Here is a 27652-nt window from a genome sequence, read left to right as displayed (position 1 = left end):
AGACATTCATAGCATCTCTTCCTTTTGACACACCACCACTGGCAAAGCTCCGTACAAAGACGTTGAGCAGGAACAGTACCCTCATAGTACGGTAGGTCCTGGGTAGGTCCTATGGCAGCAAACTCCATAAATACATCACTAAGATGCATTCATTTTCAAATTGCAACATCATCAACCTTACCACCGATGGCGAAAGTTCTGTTTCCACGCAACAAGTGGTTTAGGCCTAAAGCAATCACCAGGACAGAGTAAAACGCACGTCATGTACAAGTACCTTTCCATGGGTGCCAAAGATGAAGTACCCACCCTCTAAGGTGATCCACAAGGGCATCAGAGAGATTTCAGGGATGCCCAACGCCACAGCGGAGACTTCTTGGACGAATGTGACATTGAACAGGTTAACCAACAGATATAAGGACATGGCATGAATGGCCAACCATGGAGGCCTCCCCTTAAAGAGGTTTAGGTTAAAAGGGCTGGACTGATGATCAGGAAACTTCCCTCACACTTCAAGACCAGGTGCAGCTGACGGCTTGATATGCGCGGCTGCATGATATTAATGCTCGTGTAGTGTGGGGCCGGGCATACCCAGCCATTAGGGTAAGGGGCACCTATGGTCAGTGGCCTAGTGTGGCAGATGGCCAGTCCAGGCGTGTAACCAAAAAGCATGCTTGCAGCACAGTACGTATAAACCGAGATGCCAGTCTTTACACGTCTGCTGTTGGAGTAATACAGAAACAAGCGTGGACTGGATATCTGGCACCTCAGGCAAGCACCTGGTCGTCCACTGGCCAAAACCACCAAATACTCAACTGATCGGCCAGCCGCTTGTATTCAGCTGTCATCGAATGGCTGCCACCCGACCATTGCCAGTCCAGCACTGTATTGAGATATTACAAATAATTAAACACAGACAGCACTACTTTTTATAATGCGAGCACCAATGATTTTTTTTATTCACGGATCTACTTTGTGGCGTGACTTTTGCATTCTGGGAAATGCTGCCGCAAATCTTGGCTGTAAAACCATTGGTTTGTTTCGAGCATTTTTATCTTGTTTTCAGCGACAAATTAAATAATAATAAAAAAAAAACATGCATCGAAAACTTCACTAAAAATTGGTTTCTGTAATATTATGCAAGGGGCAATTTAAGGTGAAACGAATGATTACTGCACAGCATGCCCCCCCCCCCTCTTAAATAACAGCCTCCAGCAAAAAAAAAAAACCCTATAGTTTTTCAACTAAAACTCGGTTTCTTTGGTAAAACATCTTCGCGACATTAAATGATTATGATTTTTTATTTTTTTTAACTGAAATAGTTTATTTCTCTAATTTTGCGCCTCTGCTTCAGGCCTTGTCTGCCAGCTCCGCGCGCTCCCTCCTCCATTTGATGCACTGTGCAGCGTGCGCGCTCAAGCTTCAGCCCTGCGTGGTGACGTCGCCGCCCCGAGCCCACCCACTTTCCTGTGGCTCCGCCTCCTCGTGCGTGGGGTTTCCCGGCGCTGTCCGCAGGGTTACCGCGCCCATCTCTGCTCGATGGCTGAAGGGATCTGAGAGGGACGGCGGATTGTGCGCGGTGTGTTTGCTCTTCGGCTCAGGGAAGGGCCACAAAGCGGAGTGTCACGTACCTCAGACGGACGCCGAGTCGCACCGAAGAGGGACAAAGCAAGCAGTGAAGGGTCGCGTCGAACCGCCGCTTTCCCGTCACCGCCCTGCACGTCTCCTCCTGCTCCCCTCAAACTCCCCGTCCCCCTCCTGGCCGCCCTTAACCTCCCTCACGTCCCCTTAGATCTTTACTAACCCGCGGGCCTGTGGGGTGAAGCGGGATTTCGGAAGAACCCCTATTTTGTCGAACAGCAGCCCCCGGGCCGGACTGAGCACGAAGGCGACAAAAAGGGCCGAGGAGGACTTGTGTGAGCGGGGCGGGAACCGGACATATATCGGGGGGGCAGCCGTGGATGGTCACAGCAGGTAAATTAATGCACCCCCACATTTCCTGCATGAAAACTGGTGTCCCCAGCCCCCCTTCTTCGCCCCTCCCCCACCCGCTTCCTCCAAGTGTCCCTCAGCACTAGTGGGCGGGTGATGACTGCTTGATCGGGCATTTTCCCCACCGAGCCCCCCAATTCCTTGTCATCTGCCCTAGCACGCCCCATCATTCTGCAGATGACCTGCCCCCCGTCTTTATTGTGCTGATCATTTCAGGATTTTTGCTTTCCTTGCCACCCTTCCCCCAACGCGGAGGGAAGCAGCTGCTTTGGGGTGGGGATATAATGTATATAACGATCTTATTAAATACCCCTTTTGATGGTGAATGTTGGTAGATGTGAAGCCCCCCCCCCATATCTGGTTGCATTTGATTGGAATAAACAATGCAGTAAATGGTAATCAATCCACAGTGGGGTGTGGGGGGGTGAGCGTCACATAGGGGACCTTTAAATCTCGGTTCCTATCTCGCATCGGGGGGCTGTATACTAAGGCTGCTCCGCGTTCTGTCCGTGAACCTGCTTGTTTGTAACCCCGGTTCGCTTTCCATGCAATGTGTGTGTTCTCTGCATGTGCCCGCTCAGGCTTCATGCATGTGCCCTTCCTCGCCTCCATGCATGGGCGCTGTGCCTTTATAATGTGTTTCAGGGAGTCAGTGGGTGCAAAATAATGGTGGATTTTGCCCTCCAAGGCAGTGGAAAAAGGGAGGGTCCTGCACGGCAGGAATGTCAATGTATGTATCATGGAGGAGGGAGAGACTGGAAGCAGCTTTGTGTGACAGTCTACTGTGTAGGGTTTACCTGGAAATCAGCCCAGCACGCTATTGATTGTATCGGGGTGTTTGCTTAATGGACCATTTCGTTAGCTGCGTTTATATGAAATGGGGTTCGGGCTCCTGATGTTAACCCTTTCCCTGACCAGGGAGCCTTGAACACGTTTGCTCTTTAGAGGGTGCCTCTGTTGGAAGCCCAACGATCCATTTTACTTCTCTTCCTTTTGTCCGGTTTTCGCTCGCAACAGGAAATGCTGAAATGGGGAAGCTGCCTGTGCGGATTGTTAAATCATGATTTATGTATGTGGGTGAAGTTACCAGCAAACGCGTGGTTAAATATATCATTTTTTTTTACAAATCCGCGTCTGTGTGAAGATGTGACAGCATTTGGGATAAATATTCCCTGTGCAGATCGGTGCAGGATGCGGCTGATCGCCTCGGGATTCTGCGTTACGCTCGTCTATGATCTCGGTACCTGTGTATACGGGCTGGATAATGGCTTTATGACCCGGGAATAGGTAGGAGGCTGCTCGATAGGCTCTCGGGTCGCTGTGAATGAATGGGAAGTGTCAGATCCTAGGCCCAGCTACTGCAACAAGATGGCGTTTCAGCGTTTCATTTTTACTTGCTGAACTCCCTTTCCTTGTGTGACAGGCAGCCTCGCTTCCTGTCTTGGCCTTGCATCTCCTTTTGTTTGTAGCCCTTCTCGTAGTAATAGCTTCAGAGCCAGCAGCATATTTCCGCCTTTCCCCCATAAATTCCATTATTTTTTTTTAGTCCTAATCACAGTCCATGTGAGCGGTTTGTGCATCCGTGATTTAGATCTGTAATCTCCTGTCACATGATGTGTTTTGCACCAAGTTGTAGCGATGCTTATATGATACGGATGTGATTCTCAAACGGTTTTTTTTCTTTGAGTTTGAATTCTGCTTAATGCAGACAAATTCACTGACTAAATAGTGGAGTTAACCGAGCTGAGTGCGGGGCTGTGATTACTACACTCTGCACATGCAGTTGTTACATTGTGTGCGTTGTGTGTATTGGGCCTCCCACGGTGATGTGGAATATCCTGCAGATATTTTCACCGTGAAACACGGAATCTAGGAGCTTTGGTACAGTGACAGTAACGCATCTCATGTTTGTTAGAGTTAAATCAGAATAGGTACGTTAGGCTGCGTAAGTACATCACATTATTACGGGGCCCCTATTAATACAACTATTGCCGCCTCTACTGCTTTATTGCAGCTACACGTTGCGTTTTAATATTGGGGCCCGCTTGTTGTTGGGCTGGATAACTACACTATTACATGTCCACGCGAGGCTTGCACGCTGACGGGGCCACTTACATGAGGGAGAAACCATTGTCTGCCTCTCCCATGTACCATCTTTCTTATAAGTGCCTTTTTGTGTGATTTTTAGCATATAGTGCTCTTGAGTCTTGCTAAAAATAGATAATTCAGCACCTTGGGGTCGTAGGTTTTGTGTCCACGCTATTTGCTTTATTTGATTTTCTTTGTGAGAGTGCACATTTCTACATTTTGATGCCCATCTGCCTGGAGGCACTCTCCAGTAGAAAGCATTTGGTAAAGGACCTGAAATTACGAGCAATAACAATATTCTCTTGTTGCAAGCCAAACAATAGTCGGTGTAGCGGCTTACATCAAGATGTCATTTTATATTTAGTAACATTTCAGTGCATTACTGCAGAAAACCATCCATATCCGCTGTGCATGCAACATAAGGTTAGTGTGAGTGTGTGAATGAGGAATAGCTTGCCTTGTAGATCCGCATGAACAGTCTAAAATGTATGGGTCCTTGATGATCGCTCTACTAGAACTTACATTGTAAATCATCGCTAGATGGGTACTGCTTAGAACAAGGCCACACGGGTGTCGCTAAAGCTGTCTTTCATTAGTGTTCTTTACTCTGCTCTCCGCTGAGGGATATACCCCGGGGAGCAGCAGCTCTCCCAGTTATGAATCACTGAACCACAGCAGCAAGCGTGGCTGCTAAGGGAGTTGGATGTGAGGCATGCTGGGGATGTTTGCTTTGACACAGTGGAGTGGGAGGTGAGTGGGGCTGGAACTAATTGCTTGTCCACTCAATGGTCGTGGTTCAGAAGCTAGCATTGGGGTTCAAAGGAAACCACCTGGACAGCAGTCATCAAAAGGTTCACTAGTAACTTCAGCTCCTCCTGGCTTTTTAGTCTTCAAGCATTCGTTAAATCCTTGCGGACGTTATGTTGAGAGGATCCCAGACTGGGGTATCACAAACGTTACACCCGGTTTTTCCCTCTGTTTTTTAAAAGACACAAATCCTAAAATCCTTCATACGTTTGTCTCACTAAGCATAACAAATCATGAAGCTTTGCTCGGCGTGACGGAGGTCATGCTGGAATATGGATCCTGGCTGCTGGTTTAGTCTCTGAATTGGATTATATTCTTACTGTCCTTGGATTTTGGCTCACTGCATTACCGTCCTGATAATTAGTATTCTCAGTTTTAATATCCAGTTTCAGCCATATGGCATGCCTCATTGTTCCAACACCGTCCCTGGGTGTACTTTGTCATGAGTAGATGTTGCTGCTCTAGCGATCGGTTACCCCGTGTCCTCACCCAGCGAGGGGATCTTGATGGTCGTTGGTTTCACCTTTCTTTACTCTCATTAGATCATATGTTAATGGATTGCAGTAAATCTGCTGGTGAAGGGAAGCTGTATTCAGTTAGCAGGTAACGCTGTCACTCAGTCCGTTCTTTATTACAAAATGTCCTTACGGCTGCGAACAAGTCAAATGAGAGAGCTCTGAGAGCTGAAAGTATTTTGGCGGCTCCAGTACGCGCCGGCCTCCTGGGGCGTTTTTTTTAGGTGTTGCCATGTGTTGCAAATGTTCCGTACTCTTAAACTGTGCAGTTTTGCATTTGCGGAACACGTAAACGTGTGTTATATGTAGGTTGCCACATAGTTACTTCAACAGCCTTTTTTTAAAAAAAATCTATTTCCATTAAGTCCTGTGACTTCTCCAGGCCTAGGCCGACAGGAGGGCACAGCTGGGGGGCTCTTCCCTAGGTCGGGCCTAGGGCAGCGCCCAGTGTTCATACGCTACTGCTTGCAATGATGCACAATGAATGTTTTACTAGGGCTGCCAATGGGTACCAGAGAGCACAAGCAACCCCCCTTGGCATTGACCTCTGCTAGTGTACTCTCCTTTCTTCTGTGTTCTGCAACTTTAAACCCCCCCCCATGAGAAATGGATTGCGCTGGGATCCAGTTAGTTTGTGATTTTATTAAAATATGACATTAAGATTCCCCCGTCAGGTGCCAGCACTTAGTTACATGGCTTCTAAATCAAAGAATTCCAATGATTAATTTTATCGAAGTTACCTGTGAACCGTATGGCAATACCCTGAGCCTTTCACCTGCCTTTATACACAGTGTGTGTGTGTATATATATATATATATATATATATATATACACATACACACACACACACACACACACACACACACACACACACACACACACACGTGTGTATGCCTGCATGCTGTGTGTATGCAAAGCACTCCTGTTTTACATCTACATCATCTGGCTTAAAATGTAGCAATATTTTAACTCTCCATTTTGTGGTCGTATGAATCGCTAGTAGAAAGATTTCGAGGCAAACCACCTTGGGATTCCCAGCACTTTCTACGCCACGTTTACTGTTCTAGTGCGGTTTAGGTGTCCACCCGAAACTGTAGCACAAAAACCAGCGTGAGGTGCGCGCCATATTGGTATTAAAACACATTTATCATTTGGGCGTTCCCTAGGGAGGGAAACTCATGCAAATAATACACATTTGGCGTTAAAAATGGCAGCATCGCTGGTATCCATTACATTGCGCTGGCAGATTTGCTGGCAAAATCTAGAGGTGAATATTTTCAGCCTTTCTTCTGTTACATACCGTTGGGTGCACGGACATTGAATGTTTACACGACCCCACAAGCCCCTTTAGAGTCACAATGTTGTCAGAAAACAGACACTCAATGAGTGAACGTTGCCCTAGAATAACGGTGACAGCCGCAGGAACGTATAAATGGGGGCGCTTAGTCTGAGGAATAGGTTTGATGTCCCCGACGTAACATTCATGGAGATTGTGGGATCGTCTAGGTTTAGGTGTTTCAGTACTTGAAGTGTTAACGTGGATTTACTGATGTAACACGTGAGTGCTACGCTCTGGTTAAATATTAGCTAAAACTTTCTGCCAAAAGAGTCTATAGTCCAACCTTGCGGAGGTATGAATATGAAGTATCGCACCTGAAGCGCTGCCGTAACGCGTGTCTTTCTGGAGACCTGGGCTGCGCGTCGGTGACCCCTGGGCTGTTTTCCCAGCATGGGGGGTTAGGTAAGGGTTCTGCAATGCTTTAAACATTTTTGGCATATGAGGATGTCAGGTAGGTCTTCCCTGGCATTGATTTTAGGGCAATATCTTTTGATTTAGTTTCACTCCTTCCTCTGTAATGTCATTGGAGCCCGCTTATCTGTGCCTAAGGCCGTCCTCGTCACATGCTCCAGAAACCCGGCCTATCTGGCGGTGCTCCGGGTACCAGCCACACGGGAGAGAAGTGAGAGGCTGTGAACCGCCACATCTTCTGTTTCAAGAGTTCATCTTTGTGTAGCCATTGTGTACAAAGCAATAGAATCTTATTGTCTAAAAGCAAAAACGCAATCATGTGCTATATAGAAACCATAATTGATTCAGCACTGCAAGCCATCTATCGGCTTCATGCAAGCTTTCCGCTTCTACTGCTGGCCCTGCTTAATGCATACTTCAATCACTGGGGAGGGTTTCAGGACATGTCAGATTGAGCTATACATTATACCAGGCTGTCTATCAGCGGAAGCTTGCAGAGTTGGACCCTCCATAGCTCACGGTGCTGTCAGAACGCTGAATTCTTCAGCTCTCCTGCAACTCCCATTGAGTGTACTCTCAGCTTCAGCAAGTGTTTGAGGGAAGCTGGGTGAGTGATTCTCATTGAAAATCTGCTCAGGTAGCAGAGAGATACCCAAAGCCAATAATGGAAAAGAATGGCCGTCATGACCCCCTTTTATCCGTATTGAATGTAACCATTTCTTGGCGGATCAACTTTTCGCCCGTCGGCTGGTGGAATAGACAGGACTCGCGTGGCTTTTATATGATTGCATGAGCGGAGAATGATCTGGGGGCTCAGGATGGCCGACTAACTGGTGCTGGGTAGTCATCGGCGTATGGGCTTTGCCATAAAGCTAGTGTGCAAACCAAACAAACAAGGCTATTATGGCACACGTCGCGTTCCTATACTGTGCCGTATGCCCTACGATGGCGAGCGTTTATGGGGCCCAAGTCCCTAATGTTCTGCATGAGACCAGGTTGCAGACCTCTTTTTTTTATTTTAAATACTTTATCTTTCACCGGAATTGTATATGAATTCTGTTTGTAACATACATGGAACCCGTGTGCTGCAACCAGTGCTGTTTTCTTCCGTAAGAGAGGGAAATGTAAGAGATGTAAAAAATGAACCAGTCGGTCGGCAACCTGGTTGCGGTACACAGAGGCGTTGGCGTGTCTGTATGTGACATGCGTGCCAGATGTTCGGCATGACTGCACTATACATGCCTTATAGCCATACAGTGTGTGGGGTACAGCAGACTGGGGCTGGCTAGCGTGTGTAGGGGCTGGCTAGCGTGTATGTAGGGACTGGCTAGCGTGTATGCAGTGACTGGGGCTGGTTAGCGTGTATAGTAAACGTGTTTCTCTGCTCCAGTCATATGTCAGGCTTGTTACACTGTGGAGTCTCCATTTGTTTTGCAAATCATAGATTTGAATGCACTTACTGAACATTTTGTATCCATCATTATGAAAATGTCAGCTTATCACACAACCTGCAGGAAGTAGTTAGAGCTGCGTTGTGGCCCTTATGGACCAGATGCTTGTGCTACGTTACGCAAAGGTGTAACTGCCTCGACATGAGCAGGTGGCAAAGCTAAACAGCTTCTCTCTCGCACACACTCTCTCTCTCGCACACTCTCTCTCTCGCACACTCACTCTCTCTCGCACACTCTCTCTCGCGCACTCTCTCTCTCTCTCTCTCGCGCACTCTCTCTCTCTCGCGCACTCTCTCTCTCGCGCACTCTCTCTCTCTCGCGCACTCTCTCTCTCTCGCGCACTCTCTCTCTCTCGCGCACTCTCTCTCTCTCGCGCACTCTCTCTCTCTCGCGCACTCTCTCTCTCTCGCGCACTCTCTCTCTCTCGCGCACTCTCTCTCTCTCTCGCGCACTCTCTCTCTCTCTCGCGCACTCTCTCTCTCTCTCGCGCACTCTCTCTCTCTCTCGCGCACTCTCTCTCTCTCTCGCGCACTCTCTCTCTCTCTCGCGCACACTCTCTCTCGCGCACTCTCTCTCTCTCTCGCGCACACTCTCTCTCTCTCGCGCACACTCTCTCTCTCTCGCGCACACTCTCTGCATGAGGATACAAAGCTTGTAAACAGGATGTTGTGTGAGGCGGCACCGGTTTGGAAGACATCTCCCTCGCAGTAAAGCGATGCACGTTCTTCCTGCGGGAGCTGTGAAGAAGACATGTTTACCTCTCATTCTGGTTGCTGCTGGTTACAGAAACCGTTTGTAGGTTTCTCGCTGCAGCAGTCTGAGGTTTTCTTTGTTATTCCTCCCCTGCTACATTAGTGTTCATGATTGGTGGAAGCTAATTGCAGTGCTTGTTTTGGATCAAGGATCTTGGGTACTTCTTACAACTGATATTTTACCCAAAATAGCCATAAAAAAAAGATATTAATACGGTCGTGAGCCCATGGCTCGTCCTTCCATCTTTTATTGCTTGCTTCTGAAGCTACAGTGTCGAGAGCAAGTAGTCAGCCATGTTTCTTAGGATGCAAAAGGAATATTTTTCTGCACCCCACTTTTAAAATGGGTAATCAATATTTTTGCCTAAGCAAAGCAATATTAGAATACTTTTAATAAATATGACGCTTTAACATTGAGGAACTTGCCGCTTGTATAGGTTTTTCCCCTTTATACTCCACAGAGCTCATAGACTAGTAGGGGCCCCGAAGCAGCCGCTTAATACCCTTCAATGGTAGGACCACCCCCTGATCGAGGACGTGGTTGGTGAATCCATGGGGCGTGCCCATCACATCTGCTTGCACCATCACCCCTGCCTTGTTGGGAAACTGTATCGCCACACTTTCATTTTATTGGGACCTGTAGATAAAGCGCCGTATCTGTCATTCTATAGAACGTGTTGGAATGTTAATATAAACATAAAGGGACTGCGCTCCAGCCTCTTGGGGGGGGGGAAAAGTCTTCAGGAAGGACATCTGACACTTTTGCAAATCCAGTTTCGCGTAAAATGCCGCGCTGGTCACAGAGGATAGATGCGGAGTTCCTGTTTCCTGTATAAACACTCAACGAAGAAAGGAGAACTTAAACAGATCACGGAAGATTTACTGTAAACGGTTGCTGCACTTCCTTGGGACTTCTCCCCGCGAGCGGCTGACATGCATCGCTGCATTTATGTGTAACTGGGTCGGAGGAATCGCATTTACACGGCCGGGGTAACCAGGGGTTTTAGGGGCACCATATCTGCTTCCCTCGCCGTCTCTTTTGGGTTTAGTAAAACATCTGGGTTAAGTTGAGGAGGACATGTCTCATTCACTAATGGCTTTCTATCTCTGTATTTTGCCTACTTTGTCACGCAGCCTGTTCTAAGGGGTGGAGGAATCGCTCCTGCTGGGCAGTCACTTAACAGAAACATTTAATTTGCTGTTAACATTCTTCTTTCGGCTATGGCTTGTTTGGCGTCACCGGGTTGTTGCTATGCTCAGTAGGTTAATGCATCTGGCGTAAGGGCTGTGAGTAGGGCGGCCTAGACAAGTCCGGGACGACTCCCAGGTGGCTTTACCTTTACAGGTAGACGTATGTTGACTAAGGTGCTGGTCTGCGATTACATAATGGCTTCAGATACGTGTATGTCTGAGGGGTGGGGGAAGGGAAGCTGGTTCCTGTCCGGTTGCCGCTGGCTGTACGGTCCGCCCGCGTGCTTAGGCCGTGCGGTGGGCACTAGCAGGAGTCTTCGCTCTCATCTCCTGCACTTGGTTGTTTGTGTTGGTACCAGGTGTTGGACGTTCTTGCTTAATTGGGAAACGTCCCCTGTGGTGGGTACTTGTTTGTTTAGTAATTCTCTGGAGCAGATCAGCAGAGAAGATGGGAATAAAGGCATCAAAACACACTTATTGTGCTTGCAAAAAGCTTTGGATATGTATCACCCCATTAAGCAATTTAAGTGCTAATTATTTGCTTATTGCAGCATTTGCCACTCCTATTGGTTACTATAAATTCAGAGGGTCCGTGGTGGGCTTAGCGTGTGGCTGGTGTGAGAGTCTCCTAGCTGGCATGTTTACCCAAGAAGTCCGTTTCACGTTCTGAGGACCGATTGTCAGAGCTTTTTTGTATAGGGGATCCCAGTTGGCGTGGCTTATACGTATATTTATAGGGTTACGGATACCATGTGCGGTCTTCTTCCATGTGATGCCAACACAAGGTCAGCCCTTCATCTGCCGCTTTATTGCCGAAGCGTCACCTGAAGCTTGCTTGTCTTGTCATCAGAGTCACCTTGTGGAATAACATGGGATTCACTATTAAAAGTGATTGCGCTGGAACGCTGTAAATGCTCCAAATGTCCCTCGCCACTGACTGTGAGCTGCACGCGCGATTGCGCAATATCTGAGTGTACGTGTGTAATTGGATTGGGACTGCGTGGAAGCTGTCGGGTCGGTATGGATGCATGGGGCGCGTTACTAATTCACTATTCTGTAAAACCATCAAACTCTGCCGATGTGATTTATCTGCTGAAGCAAATTGAAATTGCAGGAGGAACCCACACCCAGGCCTCGATCACCGCACCTTTTCCTCTTGCAGTCTAAGGGTGTTTTTTTTTTTCTCTGCTTTTTTTTCCTCCCCTTCTCTAGTTGACTGATTATTTGAGCTCCAAACTTGCCAGAGTAACCTGACTAAGCAATGTCTCTGGTTATGGTCTTTGGCGTAGTCAGGCCTACTTTGCTTGTACACGAAAGATTCAAAGATGGCGTCGCACGGAGTGTTACTACGAGTTCATTAAGTAATGCTTGTGCGTTCTTCACTCCCGTGTTTATTCCGAATGTTTTTGAGGGCGTCCTTATAACGTTGCCAGTAGTAGTTGGTTAATGGGTCTTCCGCTAGCCGAGGTTCACTGAAAGTATAATCTTCCTTTGCCCTGACGCAGCGTTCTGCAGGATCCTCTTTAAAGCCGTCTAATCCCGCACAGCAATGGCGTCTTTAGATGTAAATTGAAGCCAGGGTGAGAACTCGAGCCGTAATCCAGGCTTCATCTGTATTCTGCAAACCATCCATATTTCTTTTAGTTTAAAAGTCACCATTTCTAATATTCTTCAGGCTTTTCCATCTCCGTAGCGAGGGCGTTTTATGTTTGTCTGCAGTCTGGCCGGTTTGGCAAGTATTGGTAAAATGTAGCCGTTTTGCGTTAACGAGATGCCTGCGATAATAACGAAGATCCCGGGCTTTTGGCCTCTTGTAACTTTTTAAATGACGATGAGCTTTTATTGTAACTTCCACTAGCCAAGGAGGCCGTGTAGGGAAGATCTGCTCCCCGGTCACCCAATCGTACACGTGTCACCGGCTTACAAACGTCTGTCATTGAAAAACATATGATGTAATACATCACATAAATGATACAATAACACAAGTGCTGTAAGAGCAGAGCTTCCCACTCATCTATTTAATGTCGCATTGGTTTTATCACATGTGTAATATAGTGAGAGCTCTAGTCAGCAGTAAGAGATTGTGTATTGGAACAAGTCCTGGTCATTATATGGATGGATGTTCAGTACTCTTATCCATATCATGGTGTAAATACGCTTTATACTTTATACTGGTGCAGTTTCTAGAACGATCTACTTAAGTGAAATACTCTGTAGTGATCATACACTATATATATATATATATATATATATATATATATATATATATATATATATATTATAAGGACCTCCACCCCGATGGCTTTGACAGTATTTATCTGTTCTTGCTCACTTTTACTATTTTTTTATGTGTGAATTTATCTATATATAGATTGCTATAGATGGATATATCGCACAGAATTCCTATTGGTCAGTGATGCCGTTTGGCTGTCACTTTAAATAACCCGCCACACTCGTCTGCCACCTGCCCCAGCGAGCGAGCGTTACCTAGGTGGAATATTTTCGTCAAACGGCTTAGGGGGATTTTCAGATTGAATTTGCTAATTGAGTGTGTGTTTGTCCTGAGAGGAGGTATCTGGGAAGGTAGGGACGCGGGTGCGGAGGTGAGCGTGTGGATGAGCGGATATTAGGAAACTGTCTGTCTGTCCCGTGTTCCCGTGATGGCTTCTGCTTTGCCTTTCTTTCCTGTTTTTTATTATTTTGTGAACCCGTGAGCCTTTAACATAAAGCAGCGTTTCATGTAGCGTTGTGCGTTCCTGGTGCCTGCGCAGCTACGCAGAGCTTTCCAAGCTTTTTTCGGTATGTGAAATCTTATCCAGATATGTTTAACGGGATGAAACGGCCGTAATTGTCGCTTGTTGAGGCCGCTGCTGTGAGACGTGGATTTTGTCGTTAGTTGTGTGTGGTTAGGACGCTTATCTGGCTGGCTTTAACAAGCTGTTAAGTATATTAGCCTTATAGGACAGGGCAGCGGCCATCTGGCAATTTCTCACAGTGTTCGCGGTTAGCCCGTAACTTGTGAAATAACGCATTTTGAACCCGGCAGAATACGTCACTGTGAAGTGTTTGGACGTTTACAATTTTGTGAAATGTGCGTTCCTCTTAATTTGAATCCAGCCCCCGATATAAAGCTTTCATGGTTTGCCTTTACCCCTGTTATATGCCCCGCGTCTTTTATGTTAATTTCCCGTATCCAAGCGCACGGCTTTCTTGAGCGCTCAGCGTGTCGGTTGGGTTGCAGACTTCTACGCATGTTTCCCAAAGGAGAAGTCTCGCTGGCGTTAGAGCAAGATACGGGGCAGAACCCCAAGATGTCCGCTTCTTGGACCCCCTACTATTTCTTCGGCTTCCTGTTCTTGGATCTGTCCTTGGATCGAGAAATATTTAAAGACAAAAAGCAACCGTTGGATTAGGGTCAGAAGGATGGTGGACAGTTTAAGACTCTCAGCCGGTTTTGTGTTAACCGGATTTGAATGAGTAACTGAGCTTATTCCACCCTCTATGGGGGCTTAAAGATGACATTGGATGGAGGGCAGGAGAAGAGACGTAGCTGTAGCGGGTAATCGGTGGACGCGTCTCTTTGAGGTGCGCGTGCTTTCCTGCCGTGAGTATAAAATGTGTTATAGATGCGGTGACCCGGTGAGTTGGGACCCGGTTATTTCGCAGGCTTTCTGTACTGAAGGTTTCTTTTAGTGTCCTAGCTGCACCATCTGGTCTAAATTGTTTGTTTTAACCCCGGCCTCCCACATTCCCTACTCTTATCTACAAACCTCCCGCTCCCTACGGCTGTCTCGCCATTTACATTGTTGGGTTTACCCTAGCCGGGTAGGACTGCTACCACATCTTGCCCATCCAGTAGTTATGTTGCCCACTTGGCATAGCGGTGATTTGCCCCGTGTCGGATGTAGGCTTGTCCAATGTTTCTCTTTTATTGGGGCTTTCTCTTTTATTGTGGATCAGAACCAGAACCTCACTTCAAGGGATTAAACTATGACCTGCAAATCAACCGTGTTTAGAATATCTCTGATTCCCCCCCTGTGAAGATCATCCTCATGGCATGGAGGGTATTTATATTTTTTGTCAGGGGGTTTGAAGTCTTCATCGACCCATTCCGCATACTGAGAAGTCGCTGGCAAATCTGCTAATGTAGGAACATTCTAAAACCCGCGTGCGTTCTTCAGGGTTTCAGGCCAATCGATGATGATAATTGTCGCATGTACCCCTATTACCCGCAGGGGTGAATATACCTCGGTCATATCAGATTGCTGCCAGCACTGTTCGCTGGGGCCGAGGCGGCGCATTATGTTTGCTTTCTGGTTAGGAAAGGACCTAAACTTAAAACATTTTGTTGGCGTGTTTTGTGTAGCCCAGGACAGAGAAACCCCGAACACTTATTGGTGGAGCCAGCAGTTTATGCGGCGCGCTGGAGACTCCGGCTTTGCGCTCCGGCGTCTCTCTGTTTTTTATGTGGCTGAGCTGGTTTTTAAAGAGAGAGAGCCTGACTTTCATAGGGCTGCTGATCCTTTGGATTCTAAAGCTGGCTGTCTCCACCCTTTAAAACAATGGTGTAAAAAGCCTATAAAGTTTAGTCTTGGGAAGTAAAGTTTGTCGGCTGAAACTGTGCCGTGTATTAAACACTCCGAGAAGGGGGGGGGCGACGGATAATCATTTCAGACACTGGCCCGCTGTCATACATTTTATGTGAAAACTGCCAGGAACCTGTCTGATAAACTCATAAAAGTATTCCCCCCCATTGATTATGTGTAAAGGCGTTTTTCCCCTTCACTATGTTTTCTGAGTGTTTTGTTTGGGTGGGTAATGTTTCCGTTCTGGTGGGCTGTAGATCGCGTTCAGTTTTCACACAGGGTGTGAACGTCGGACATCCCTACGGAGAACATGCGTGTAGCGGCTCTGCCCTGTGTGTGCCGTCTCTTCTCTGTATGTGCCGTCTCTTCTCTGTGTGTGCCGTCTCTTCTCTGTGTGTGCCGTCTCTTCTCTGTGTGTGCCGTCTCTTCTCTGTGTGTGCCGTCTCTTCTCTGTGTGTGCCGTCTCTTCTCTGTGTGTGCCGTCTCTTCTCTGTGTGTGCCGTCTCTTCTCTGTGTGTGCCGTCTCTTCTCTGTGTGTGCCGTCTCTTCTCTGTGTGTGCCGTCTCTTCTCTGTGTGTGCCGTCTCTTCTCTGTGTGTGCCGTCTCTTCTCTGTGTGTGCCGTCTCTTCTCTGTATGTGCCGTCTCTTCTCTGTACGCAGTAATGGTAGATTATTCCAGCCGTGTCCTCCCTCTCATCACACGGTTTCCACATGTGGAGCTCATAGTATTGGTACTTATATTGTAACGTGATCTGTTGAAACACACGCTCTGGGAAGATCCATGATACACGTTAATAACTCTGCGACAATCTTACGTCTCTGAAACTCCATAGAAAGCCCGTCAGAGACCCCCTCTTCACCCTCAGTCAGTTTAGCTTCCAAGCCATGTCATTTTTTTGTTAAATTCCAGACCTCTGACATCGTCTTTCTACTGGTTTTGCCCCCCAGCTCATCACCCAGCCCTTTACATGTAACATTACTTTTAGTGGACACTTGGTCGGCGGGAAGTCCTGTTCCTCGGTCAGCCGGTGGCAGAGCTCCGAGGCCGGCCATAGATGTCAAGTTTGCGTTGCTTGCGTCCGGTTACAGTCTATTTACGGGTTCCGGGGCGGCTGGCTGCGTGTTACACGCGGCATCGGTTCTGCCTACAGAATGTTTTCGAGGTTCTTTTGTTCTCTCGCTGTTGGCGTTTAAGTTCTGACACATGAAGTCACAAATGTACACCAAACAGGTGTTTTTACAAAACGTATGTGTCCTACAGAAGACATTCTGCTCGTCCCCCGTAGATGGTAGGGGAGGGACGGTGGGGGGCTTTACCGTGCTCGCTTTTTCCCATGTGTTTGAATCCCCCCGACGTTGTGCTAAACCGCCCGTACGTAAGCACCGTGCGAAATAGACGTGCATGTTGTGGCACGTGATTCGGCCATCTTTATAGATTACACTAAATTCTCCAATGTTTTTTTTCTTGCAGGATTGTGTTGGTGGTGACAGATAAGCTCCATTAGAGTGAAGAAAAATGAGTGAACTCGATCAGCTACGTCAGGAGGCTGAGCAACTCAAGAACCAAATCAGAGTAAGTATTCTGCGAATAGCCCTAAAGGGGCCGTTAACCCATCGAAGTCAGTGTGCCTGGGCTCCACTCATGCTCCACGAAACCTGTGGCTTGTTATAGGCCATGGATTGCAACCTAAAATCCAGCTACTACAGTGATACAGAACGTGAATAACGATCTGAAAGTGGGGCTTCCTTCAGTTTTCTTTTTACAGGTATTTGAAATAAATATAAGGGCAGTAATTGGCGCATGCTGTGATCTCATGCAGGCGGTTGCTTTACATACTGCCAGACCGGGGATGAAGCAGGTGCAGCCGCGTGTTCCGTTTTTTTATTCTTGCAGCGCGCCCCCCGTATATTAGCACACGATCAGCTATTTGCAGGGCTAATTGCTTGTGTGAAGCTCTGTCAGCCAGCGGCTCACCGGGATTTGCCTGTCAGGTGATCCACGCCTGGACAGAACGTTCACAGGAGGTTCTGATCGACTTCTTTTGCCTGGACAGAATGTTCAGTGCTGATAGGATATTTGGCATGTCACTTGACAATTAGTTTTGGGATGTAAACTCCAGCAAACTTTTTTTTTCCGGGAATTGTGGTTTGAGCCCCCAAACCCCTGCTGCAGTTAAAGGAGCTGCTCCACCCGTGAACGCCACTAGCTGGTAGTTATTTCACCCCAGTGTGATCTAGATTTGGCCATCTCCATTTATGTTTAGTGTTTACTGATTAATGGGGTTGGCACAACCTCGCCATTAAAGTAAGGATGTGCTGTGATAAGTGTTTACAAATCAGTGCGATGGTTTGCTGCTGCCGGCAGGACTAGCTGTGACCACCCACAAGAAACAGGGAGTTGGCAGCCAAGATACTCCGGGAAGTACAGTGCTGGAGGTGCAGCTTCCTGGGATATGACGACCCTTTTCAGGGGTTTTAGCTGGATACCCCATGCTTTGTGTTACTCCTTAAAGGCTTTTCAACAGCTTTCAGTGACCAATAACAAAAAAAGAATAGAAACAAGTTATGTCAGTCGGTGTCGCGCGTCTGATTTGTACATATAGATGCAGTATGTGGGTTTTCTCCTGCTGAAAATGTGAAGCTTAGAGTCACTCCCATCATGCGCTGCGCTGATTGCCACCGGTGTATACAGTGGCCGATCAGCAGACGGCACGGCTAACATAAACTTTCTCTGCACTGTTTGCGCAGAGCACTCTCATAGCTTCTTCCAAATGCATGTTATTGCTGGACGGATCTCGTGAGGCTGCTTCTGTGCGAGGCCAGAAATCTGTTTTGTGGTCTGCAGAGGTCGCAGCGTACAGAGCGATGTCTTCGTATTAAACGCACAGTAAAGCCATTTACTTCCCAGCTGTAAAGGGGGGAGTTCAGCCGGAGCTGCTGGTGTTATTGGTGCCGTCCACATGTGATCCTCCTTCGCGTCTCCCTCTGACGTGTGAAAGCACCCTTAGTGCTTTGTAGTGTTTAGGAGATGAACTTTTTAATAACTTAACGAGTCTTTATTTGCCCAGTTGCCATACCAGCGCTAATACAAGGCAATGCTCATTGCTGTAGTGACATTATTCCGTATAATACAGAATGTATTTCTCAGCATTATAGATGCCCTTACGGGCGTTGTTTTCTTTAGACCGAGCTGCGGTATATGTTGGTGCCATACAAATCAATCCGGCCCGAGCTGCCGCACTGCACGGTTTCTTCGCATGGTCGAAGCACTGAGCGCTCGTAAATCTCCGGCTGCCGCTTTATCTCTCTGTATACATTGGGATTTTTGTAGGGGAACAGTTTTCCACGTCTTCATTAATTCTCCGCTCTTCTAAACAGTTATTGAAAGCCTGGCTCCAGTAAGAACCAGACTTCCCGGATGTATCCGCTCGCAGTCTGTCCTGTGAAATGTTAACAATACGCGCATCAAATTAATGATTGTTTAAATGTACGTTTTAATCTGGGGGGGCTGCCGGAATATAACCGGAGCGGCTCCCTCATCGCCTTGCACTAGGTAGGACGGCCTGCGTGTGGATCACGTCGTACCCGAGCTGCACCTTTACTTTCTTTTAAAGCCAATCTGTCTCCGAACAGCAATTTTAGAACATGGAAAACACCAAAGTGCTCAAAATCTGTGTAATTACGCCATATTCAAGCTCTTGATTGCATAACTGGTGACATCAATATGGTTGAAAAGTGTCCTAAAAAAAATAACATTTTACTGTATGCACTTAAAATGTCACTAAAAAACGTTTAACCTACACATTGTGCTAGCCGGTGTGCGCATGTATGGGTGAAAGCTATTTATATCATAACCCCCCCTTCCAATAGCTTTATGGAAGCCTTGAGATAAAAAGTACAAATATAGCCGCCTCTGCGTTACACCACACAATCCTAGCACTGTGTGTGTGTATCCGTGTGTGTATGTATCTGTGTGTGTGTATGTTTGTGTCTGTGTGTCTTTTTTCACGACACGTCAGTTTTCACCCCCGTTGCCGTCAATCTGCGGCTCGTTTATGTATTTTTCATATAAAATCTTCCCTCCGTGGGCTGCTCTCTGAGGAATATGTGAGTTAAACTTGTGTTTCTCAGGCAGCTGTTGGGTTTATTAAACATAATGAATAAATATTTGTTTAAAATGAGGCCGGCTCATCTGCTTTTGATCTGTAAGTGTAGTGTAGGGACGTGTAGGGAATTATTCCCCCCCACCCCATGTCTATGAATGATGGTTTTAGAGAAACGGAATATTACTGAAAGTATAATTCCCGCTAACGCTATCTTTGCCGCTCCGGCGGAGAGAAACGTGTATTTATATAGACGGGATAGAGGCTGTTTGGCCAAGAACTCTCGCTAAGAGATTCCAGACTAAAGTTTATGAAATGTTTTTTTTATGTGTTTAAATCTTTTTTTTTTGTCTTTCCGCAGGATGCTAGGAAAGCCTGTGCGGATGCCACGTTGGCTCAGGTAAAAACATTGCGTTAAGCCTTTTTCTCGGGTATGCGGAGATGTACATTTAGTTGACTTTTCTTGTGCTCGTTACAGACACTCGAGGTCTGAGCGCAGGTTCTTATGGTCCAGGCGTCCGTCGGACACACAGGCGGCACTTTGTACGATAACGGAACTCTTTGTCTTGTAGATCACAGCCAATATTGATCCGGTGGGTCGGATTCAGATGCGCACTAGACGTACACTTCGGGGGCACCTGGCTAAAATCTACGCTATGCACTGGGGCACGGACTCCAGGTAGGTTTGCTGGGGGGGGGGGGATACGTGCCGCTGAATCGCTCCGACGCGAAAGCATTCCGAAAATTCCCGTTTGCTGCTTTGCGTAAACACTTCGCGGGGCGTGCGGGGGATGGAAGGGGTCTCGCTTTTACAGCTAAGACATAGACATGTAAATAATGTCATAACAATGTTCTTCCAACCTGCGGCTCCTGTAACTGTGAACATTGTGATGGGGGGGGCAGATCGTTACTGAAACACAAGCGCCTGTCACCCGTCTAGATATTTAAGTAATTCACAGGAATATTTACACACGTCTGTGTTTCTCTACATATAGAAACACACAGGGCTGCAGAACATGGCTGCCCTCATACCCGGCAAACATTCTGCGCCCCCAAAAAGAGGGACTAATAAACTGAATGTATGCAGGTGTGCCCTGTGCTTTACACGGCATCTAAACAAATCGGCAAACAGAAAATCTTTGTCATCTGTGTGAAAATAACTTGTATACAGATATACTTTGTTACCGTTCTGCTGTATTACTCCCGGGGCTCCTGTAAATATAAACTTCTTTCCCCACAGGCTGCTAGTTAGTGCCTCCCAGGATGGCAAACTTATCATCTGGGACAGCTACACCACAAACAAGGTGAGTGAGCCACTCCGAGTGTCCCTTCCGGCACTCATTAAACTTCTCAAACCTGCCCATTTGACTCCAGATGGAGAAAAACTGCATTTTGGTAACAAACTGGACATAAATAGCTTTGGTGTTTTTTTTAATTGAATAGCCGGATGTGTTCGCAGCTTTTATTATCTTGCACTCACGCGGTTGTACCGTAGGCAGAAATAATGCCAAGTCAAACGTTAGTCCGGCCTAACTACTTTAAAACCAGGGGGTTTAACTCTTTACCGCTTGCCAGAGGTGGCTTGATTAGCGTGAAACATCTTTAAACCTCTGTCGGCTTGTTAGCGGACGTCGCTGTAATCTTCATCAGAGGAAGCCGTTGGCGGTCCGTGTCACGCTGTAATCTGAAGCCTTCGGGGCCGGCGCTTTTCATGTTGTATTTCTAGATCGGCAGCTTTCTGGCCAGCGTTGCGAATGTTTAGGTTACATGGATCTGAGAACCAAACGCCCTCGCCGCCTCATCTGGATTCTGCCTGTGTTCAGTTGCATAAGAGGTTTTCATCTTTATAGTCGATATTGGCTGCGAGGCTGTTTGTGTTTCTGAAAGCTCCTCTTCACAAGATACTTGAGCTTCACAAGCAACCAAAAATGTCTGCAGTAATATTAAAGCTATTGGTGATTCTTTAGTAGTTTATATTTACACAATGGTTTAGTCTTAACCATGCAAATTCCTACAAGGAGATCTGGTAATTGGGAGTAGTAATAGCAGGTCAGGTGATACCAGCAGCATTCGGGGGAATTTTGGGTTATCGTGGTACAGAGTTGAGTTCTTGGCTTTGCGTAGATGCCCTGTAGTTTTGACCGTTATCCTTCTTTTCTCCATACCTTTTCCAGGTTCATGCTATCCCGTTGCGTTCATCTTGGGTGATGACATGTGCTTATGCCCCCTCTGGAAACTACGTTGCCTGTGGTGGTCTTGATAACATTTGTTCCATTTACAACCTGAAAACACGTGAAGGAAATGTGAGAGTGAGCCGTGAGCTGGCGGGGCACACAGGTGAGTCCATGCTTTTGGGGTTACATGGTCTTCTGTGGAGTGGGCCAAACCAAGCCCCACGGGCCATTTCTAGTAGACTATTCCTGCTGCCGTTTGCTGTGAGATAGTAACGGTGAGGCTTAGGGGTTAAGTCTGACCTTCTGTATATCTTCAGCTGTAATTATTAAAGAGAATGAACTGCTATTGAGCACAAAGTTGTAAGTCTGGTTAGGTGAGGCCGATTAAGGTCCTAAATACGTTAGTTTAAGAATACTTTATTACAGCAACCTATCCAGAGCCCTCCACACTGCAATTAATTATTCTCTGTGTAAAAAAAAAAAGGCAACCTTGTCCATGATTATTTGGTGGGACAGCACCCCAAAGATGTTTAGCTTGCGTTTGAGCTGATTATTGTTAGCTTGCGTATCCTGTTCATTTATTGACGTTACTCTTCTGCTGCCTTCGCAGGCTATCTGTCCTGTTGCCGTTTTCTGGATGATAACCAAATAATCACAAGCTCTGGAGATACCACTTGGTAAGTGTAGTCCTTTCCGTTAATAGAGACGGCGAGATACTGTATATGGGGTGTGGATTCTTTTGTCTGGTAGCTTTTTAATTCAGATTATGCCAGTGAATGAAGGTAAATGGGAACGGTTTTATTCCACAGGCTGTATAGAATATTTTTCTAAGCGCCAGATACGCGCTTTAAATTGACCCTAAAATGTGATTGCGCCATATAGATATTTGTCAGCAAGAGCAATCTTTCTCTCTGGGGGAAATTAAACCCTTTTAGACTTTGTAACTGTTTTCCCCCCCTATAATATTAAACAGAATCATTCCAAGTCACTGATTTGGTTAATGGCCGTTATTGGTAACTTCATTTTCCGTTTTTCACGCCCAGCGCTCTGTGGGACATTGAAACTGGCCAGCAAACTACTACCTTCACTGGACATACTGGTGATGTAATGAGCCTGTCGCTCGCCCCGGACTCCAAGTGCTTCGTGTCCGGAGCCTGTGATGCATCCGCCAAACTTTGGGACATCCGAGAAGGAATGTGTCGACAGACGTTCACGGGACACGAGTCTGACATTAATGCCATCTGCGTAAGTCTGTGCAATATACAGCACTTAGTGTTTTCTATGTGACTTCACTCGCAATAATAATAATGTTAAAGTTCATGTATTTGGCTGCTGATTGATATTCCCCAGTTTGCCCCCATAAGTTTTTTGGGAGTACCCATCGACGTTTTGGTCGAGTGGTGCTCCTCAGCAGTACTTATCTGTCCCTTTTATTGGGCAGTAAGATAATGTTTGATCTAACAGGCCATAATTTAACAAACATAAGTATGCCTGCGTTAATATTATAAATGCCGCATGGACCCCCCCTTATTGCAGAATAGAATTTGCTACTAATAGTGAAAATATAGCGGATCCTACTGTGCCCCGCAATAATCCTTCCCCGCGCTATACGAGACGGAGCTCAAATTTTTCAGCGTTTCTCCATCTTGGGAGCCGGGCTATTGACTAAAAAGTCGGAAGCGTTATATTAGAGGATTAGAACGGTGTGTTATAAGTTGAAGGGTGCTGCATAAATGAACCCTAGAAATAATTCTAGCACAACATTTTTTCTGGTTGGGAATGGATACTGAAAGATAACCCTAAGCCTCCAAAGTACTGTTAGTGCCGTGATTTAAGGTGGATGTAGATGCTGCTCTAATGTGGTAGAACTAATGTACTCAACATACATCCATGGAAACCTCATTTCCCAGTCACCTGCATTATTTCTCCTCCTCCTTGGCACGTGAAAGCATCTGATGATTTTATGAGAAGGATGTGCATGAATTAAGGTTCCCCTCCCCTCTCCTTTCTGTTTCAGTTCTTCCCCAATGGCAATGCTTTTGCCACTGGCTCAGATGATGCCACTTGTAGGCTGTTTGACCTTCGTGCTGACCAGGAGCTGATGGTTTATTCCCACGATAATATCATCTGTGGAATCACTTCAGTAGCATTCTCCAAGAGTGGACGCCTCCTCTTAGCTGGATACGATGACTTCAATTGCAACGTCTGGGACACGCTCAAGGCTGACAGAGCAGGTAACTCATTTGTCGTATGGTGGCGACTTATTCCGCTGCGCAATATATATATACATATACACACACACACATTTACACACACACCATTACTGCTTTATAGTTTGCCGTCAATTGCTTTGTCACCAGTCGAGAAGCATGGCTAATGCATCCAGTGTCTTAATGCTGAGCTACATAATTGAGTTGATAATTAAACAAAAAGGGTGGCAGTTAATCAACAATCTCTGGCTTCCCTTTAATAAGCTCTTAATACAGTCATCAGAATCCTTGGGTTTGAATGCCGCAAACGGTTAAATTCATTTTTCATCCCTAGAAAACTGCACAGTATATGAAGCCTTTTATACCTTCAGATATTTTGGTCCTGGAATGGCCTCCAGCTGTTTGGCCAGATGTTACCCTGGAAAGCTTGAGACGGTCTCTTGAATAATTAAGGCCATCAACCTACTTGTGCATTTCCAATGCAACCTACCGCAGAGATCAGCGTGTTAATCCCGTCCTTTTATACACGTGAGGAAGGCTGCCAAGGCACCATAAGCGTGTCCCGTCACTTCATAGAATGGCTAGCAGACCTTTACGTAAAGTGTGAAGTAATGTTCAGCGGTTTCTGCCCTCCTTCAGATACCGCGGAGTTTATGCTATCCTCCAGGAATTAGTAGATCGAACGCCCCTTAATTAAGTTGTCATGAACTGCAGGCATCTTTTCAGCAGTGACCGCGCCGTGTTGTCTTCTCTAGGTTGTCTAGCAGGAGCCGTCATCTCCTTGGACTGCCTTTCAATATATTTAGCATATATTTTTTCTAATGGGCCGCTGACACTGTAATCTGAACGGTTCCTGCGGACGCCTCTATGACCGCTCTGTAGACCCCTATGAACGTGCAGCTGAATTTTTGAATGCTTCACTTGCAGGCGTTCTTGCCGGTCACGATAATCGCGTAAGTTGCTTGGGAGTAACAGACGATGGTATGGCAGTGGCAACAGGGTCATGGGACAGCTTCCTCAAGATCTGGAACTAAAGTCTGTAAGTATCTTCTAACAGTCTGTCTCTTCTCTCTCCGCTGCTCCGAGTCCCCCGAATACAGATTAGAGGAGGTGGAGGAAACATTTACTCGCTGTTAAAATCTCTCCCTTTTATGTATGCCAGTTTGTTAAACCCCATGCAGCCCAACCAACAAAGAATGCATGCACAGATAGGCCTCCATGCATTAGTAAGGGGCAAAAAGGGGTAATCTAAAGGGGGCATGCAGCTGCCATATGCCTTAAAGGTGTACATGATGTCCTTTTAACTAGTTTTGATGGAGGGGTTCGCATGTTTGCCAGCACTCCTTTACTGCAGATCTACTGGGATTTCCATGTTGCTTTTCTGTTTCAATGAAACCATTGAGTGTTTATTTCATGGCTGTGACTGCAATTTCTAAAACACAAATCTTTTCTCTCTAGACACCCAGCGGATTTCTCCGTGACTGGAAGACCATTCCAACCTTCGAAATTTTAAATCATAGCATATCCAATCCAACCGTACTAACGTTGACACCCATTCTCCCTACTCCCATACATCGAAGGGCAGAACCCTATCCCCTCATTTTGCTGAAACCAAGAGCACAATTATTTGCTATAGGATTTTTTTTTATTTTTTGTTTGGTTCTGAAACAGAAAAGTTGTGCATTCCTTTTGGGACCATTTTTATATATATTTTCTCCCCCTTCATCCATGCCCCCCCTTCTTCCATTTGTCTTGAATAATGATACAAAACACTATACACAGTAAGACTTAACCAAGATGTAGCTATCAGACAAAAAAAGTTCAGGATTGTCATTCTGAAGGTTCTAGAACAGTGAGTGTGGTCTTGCTTTTTGTAGAGTCGGATGTTTGCAGTTACTGGGAAACTGCGGATGTAACAGGGGTATAAAATAACTGTTCACTCTTTTTCTTTCCATTATGGGCCATTAAGTGAAAGCGGAGAGTTGCAGACCTGTGTGTCGGGCCTCTTGTTTTAACCCTTATAGTGTGTTTTGTGAATACCATTGCACAGGAACACAGCCAGTGTATCTTAGGCTCATACTAACCGTCCACTTAAGGAATATAGAATCCTCCAGGTAGGATTCCCCATCGGCTGAGTTACTTTGCCAGCTTGAGAACGCTTAGTAACCCAATGCCTGGGGTGCCTACTCAGATGGTGGGGCACTGAAAAATCCAGCGGTCCTAGTTGGTGTAATGCCGCAGGTAGATCTGTGGCATACGGCAAGGACACAATCCTGCGTAGATATTTCCGTATCTGGTGCCAGGGAACGGTTTCCTCTTCTGTATGCATTCTCGCCACGCCACGTTCTCCTACGCCATAGTCCAGCCTGAGTTCCTGAGCGATAATAGAGAACGGTGATGTTCAGCTTCTGCTGACATGATTTATAGATTCTCTGTACTAGACTTACTACAGAAGACACCGGTGCGAATCAGGGCGTGCTTCGCTTGTGAGGCGCTCCCGGCGCAGACCGTTGCATTTAGAAAAGGAATAAAGTTAGTCCCGTTGGTCCAAAATGCTGTTGCTGGTTTTGTTGTCACGAAGAAAGTAAAATAAGGGCAGTTATCGAGGTAGCTTTTTTTTTATTTTTTATGATTGTTCTAGTTCTGTTGACCTTCACTTTCCAACACATGTCAAATCTTTATTCATAGAAGCATTCAACTCGAGTTCCCCTAAACGCGTGTCCCTCAGATACTGGGCATAGTCCTTTTAATTGATAGAAAAGGGTATCTTAATAAGAACACTACCCTGATCCCGTATCATCGATTAGGTGCAACCGCGAGCAGAAGTACATGTCTGTACTTTCCGGATATACAGTCAGATGTGTATGAAATGATGATGTACAAATTAATGTTTTTGAAAATAATGATCTTGAACTTTCTAAGTTAAAACTTATGAAAGCTTTTATTCTTTCGTTGGCGGGGGGGGGGTGTTTGCCATAGGGTCGGGTTTTCCTCTTAGGGTTGCATGCTGTAGAGTTGCTTAATAATGTGCAAATAGAAAAGTCCTTAGATGTTTCTTTTTTTTTCTTTTCTTAAAGAAATAACCTGTTAAAAAAATAAAAATAACCATCGCAGTTGTACTCATTTTTTTTTTTAATCACAGCTACTCTGTGTATACATTTTCAAAGACGTTCGGCGCAGCAAAGCGAGCCCTTTGAGGAGTAGCCTAATTCACTTTTTTTAAACAAATAACGAATCCTTTTCGATTGCATAAACACACTTTTTTTTTCTCCCCAGGAAGGGTTGGGAAATGAGAAATTAGACTTGACTACCCTTGTTTAAGTTGGCTTTTCTCAGCCTGTTCTTGTAGAAAAAGGATCTTGCATCTGATTTTTTTTTTTTTTGTTTTTTTTTCCTCGCAAGAACGGCTTTTCTCGTGCGTTATTTTTTTCCCTGCCCCTCTCCTTGCCCTGAATTTTAAGCCTTGCCTCTTTCCTGCTGTCTTGATCTTCAAAGCAACGCATCAGAAAGTGTGTTGCGCCACAGGTCTGTCGTAGGAAAGCAACAGAATATAATTTCAGTCGCTTCTTCCTCATTGTATATGAATGATACTCAATCTTAGCAGTAGTGGCTTTAAAAAAAATAATAAAAAAAAAATTTTTCCTCCTCAACTATCTGTACAAAAAGTGCTGTAATTGTGCGTTAGGCCGGGACTTGGCAAAGAACGAGATGCGCCCTCCCACTTCTTGCATAAATTACTCTGTAGAGCTCTCTGCACCCCTTCTCCCTTTCACCTTTTGTATTTAATTTTAAAGTCAGTGTACTACAAGAACGCTGGATGCAAGATAGATACTATATTAAAATGTACTGTTATTTAAGATGTAATAAAGCAGTTTGACATGAGTTTATACCTTGTGTGTTTTGTTTATTTCTTTTAAATACGTTTTAATTCCTAGAAATGTGTATCATTAATATGACCAACAGGTCTGCCATGGCTTATTTTGTCCAACGAGCTTGGTACAAATCAAATTGTGATTGTGAAATGACTGCGTCAGAG

The 27652-nt window shown here is 46.0% G+C and overlaps 1 protein-coding gene across 1 annotated transcript; it reads left to right on the top strand.

The window, feature by feature from the left end:
• The first annotated feature begins 1488 nt into the window (after window positions 1-1488).
• Window positions 1489-27503, top strand: GNB1 (G protein subunit beta 1). Its single transcript, XM_053451618.1, has 11 exons — window positions 1489-1971; window positions 16601-16702; window positions 19594-19632; window positions 19805-19911; window positions 20473-20536; window positions 21407-21569; window positions 22017-22083; window positions 22450-22651; window positions 23424-23640; window positions 24544-24655; window positions 25075-27503. The coding sequence occupies exons 2-10, from the start codon at window positions 16646-16648 to the stop codon at window positions 24648-24650; spliced, it is 1023 nt and encodes a 340-aa protein (XP_053307593.1). The 5' UTR covers window positions 1489-1971; window positions 16601-16645; the 3' UTR covers window positions 24651-24655; window positions 25075-27503.
• Window positions 27504-27652: the final 149 nt, after the last annotated feature.

This window comes from Spea bombifrons, chromosome 12, assembly GCF_027358695.1.
Source record: "Spea bombifrons isolate aSpeBom1 chromosome 12, aSpeBom1.2.pri, whole genome shotgun sequence".
In the NCBI taxonomy this organism is placed as follows: domain Eukaryota; kingdom Metazoa; phylum Chordata; class Amphibia; order Anura; family Pelobatidae; genus Spea; species Spea bombifrons.
Note: the sequence above shows the minus strand (reverse complement) of the source record. Positions and strands in the feature narration are given on the sequence as shown.

Excerpts from the sequence above, each read along its gene's own strand:
- GNB1 (XM_053451618.1), top strand. The coding sequence starts at position 16,646 with ATGAGTGAACTCGATCAGCTACGTCAGGAGGCTGAGCAACTCAAGAAC. Across the intron at positions 19,912-20,472 it reads CACTGGGGCACGGACTCCAG|GCTGCTAGTTAGTGCCTCCC; the intron begins GTAGGTTTGCTG and ends CTTTCCCCACAG. Across the intron at positions 21,570-22,016 it reads TGAGCTGGCGGGGCACACAG|GCTATCTGTCCTGTTGCCGT; the intron begins GTGAGTCCATGC and ends CTGCCTTCGCAG.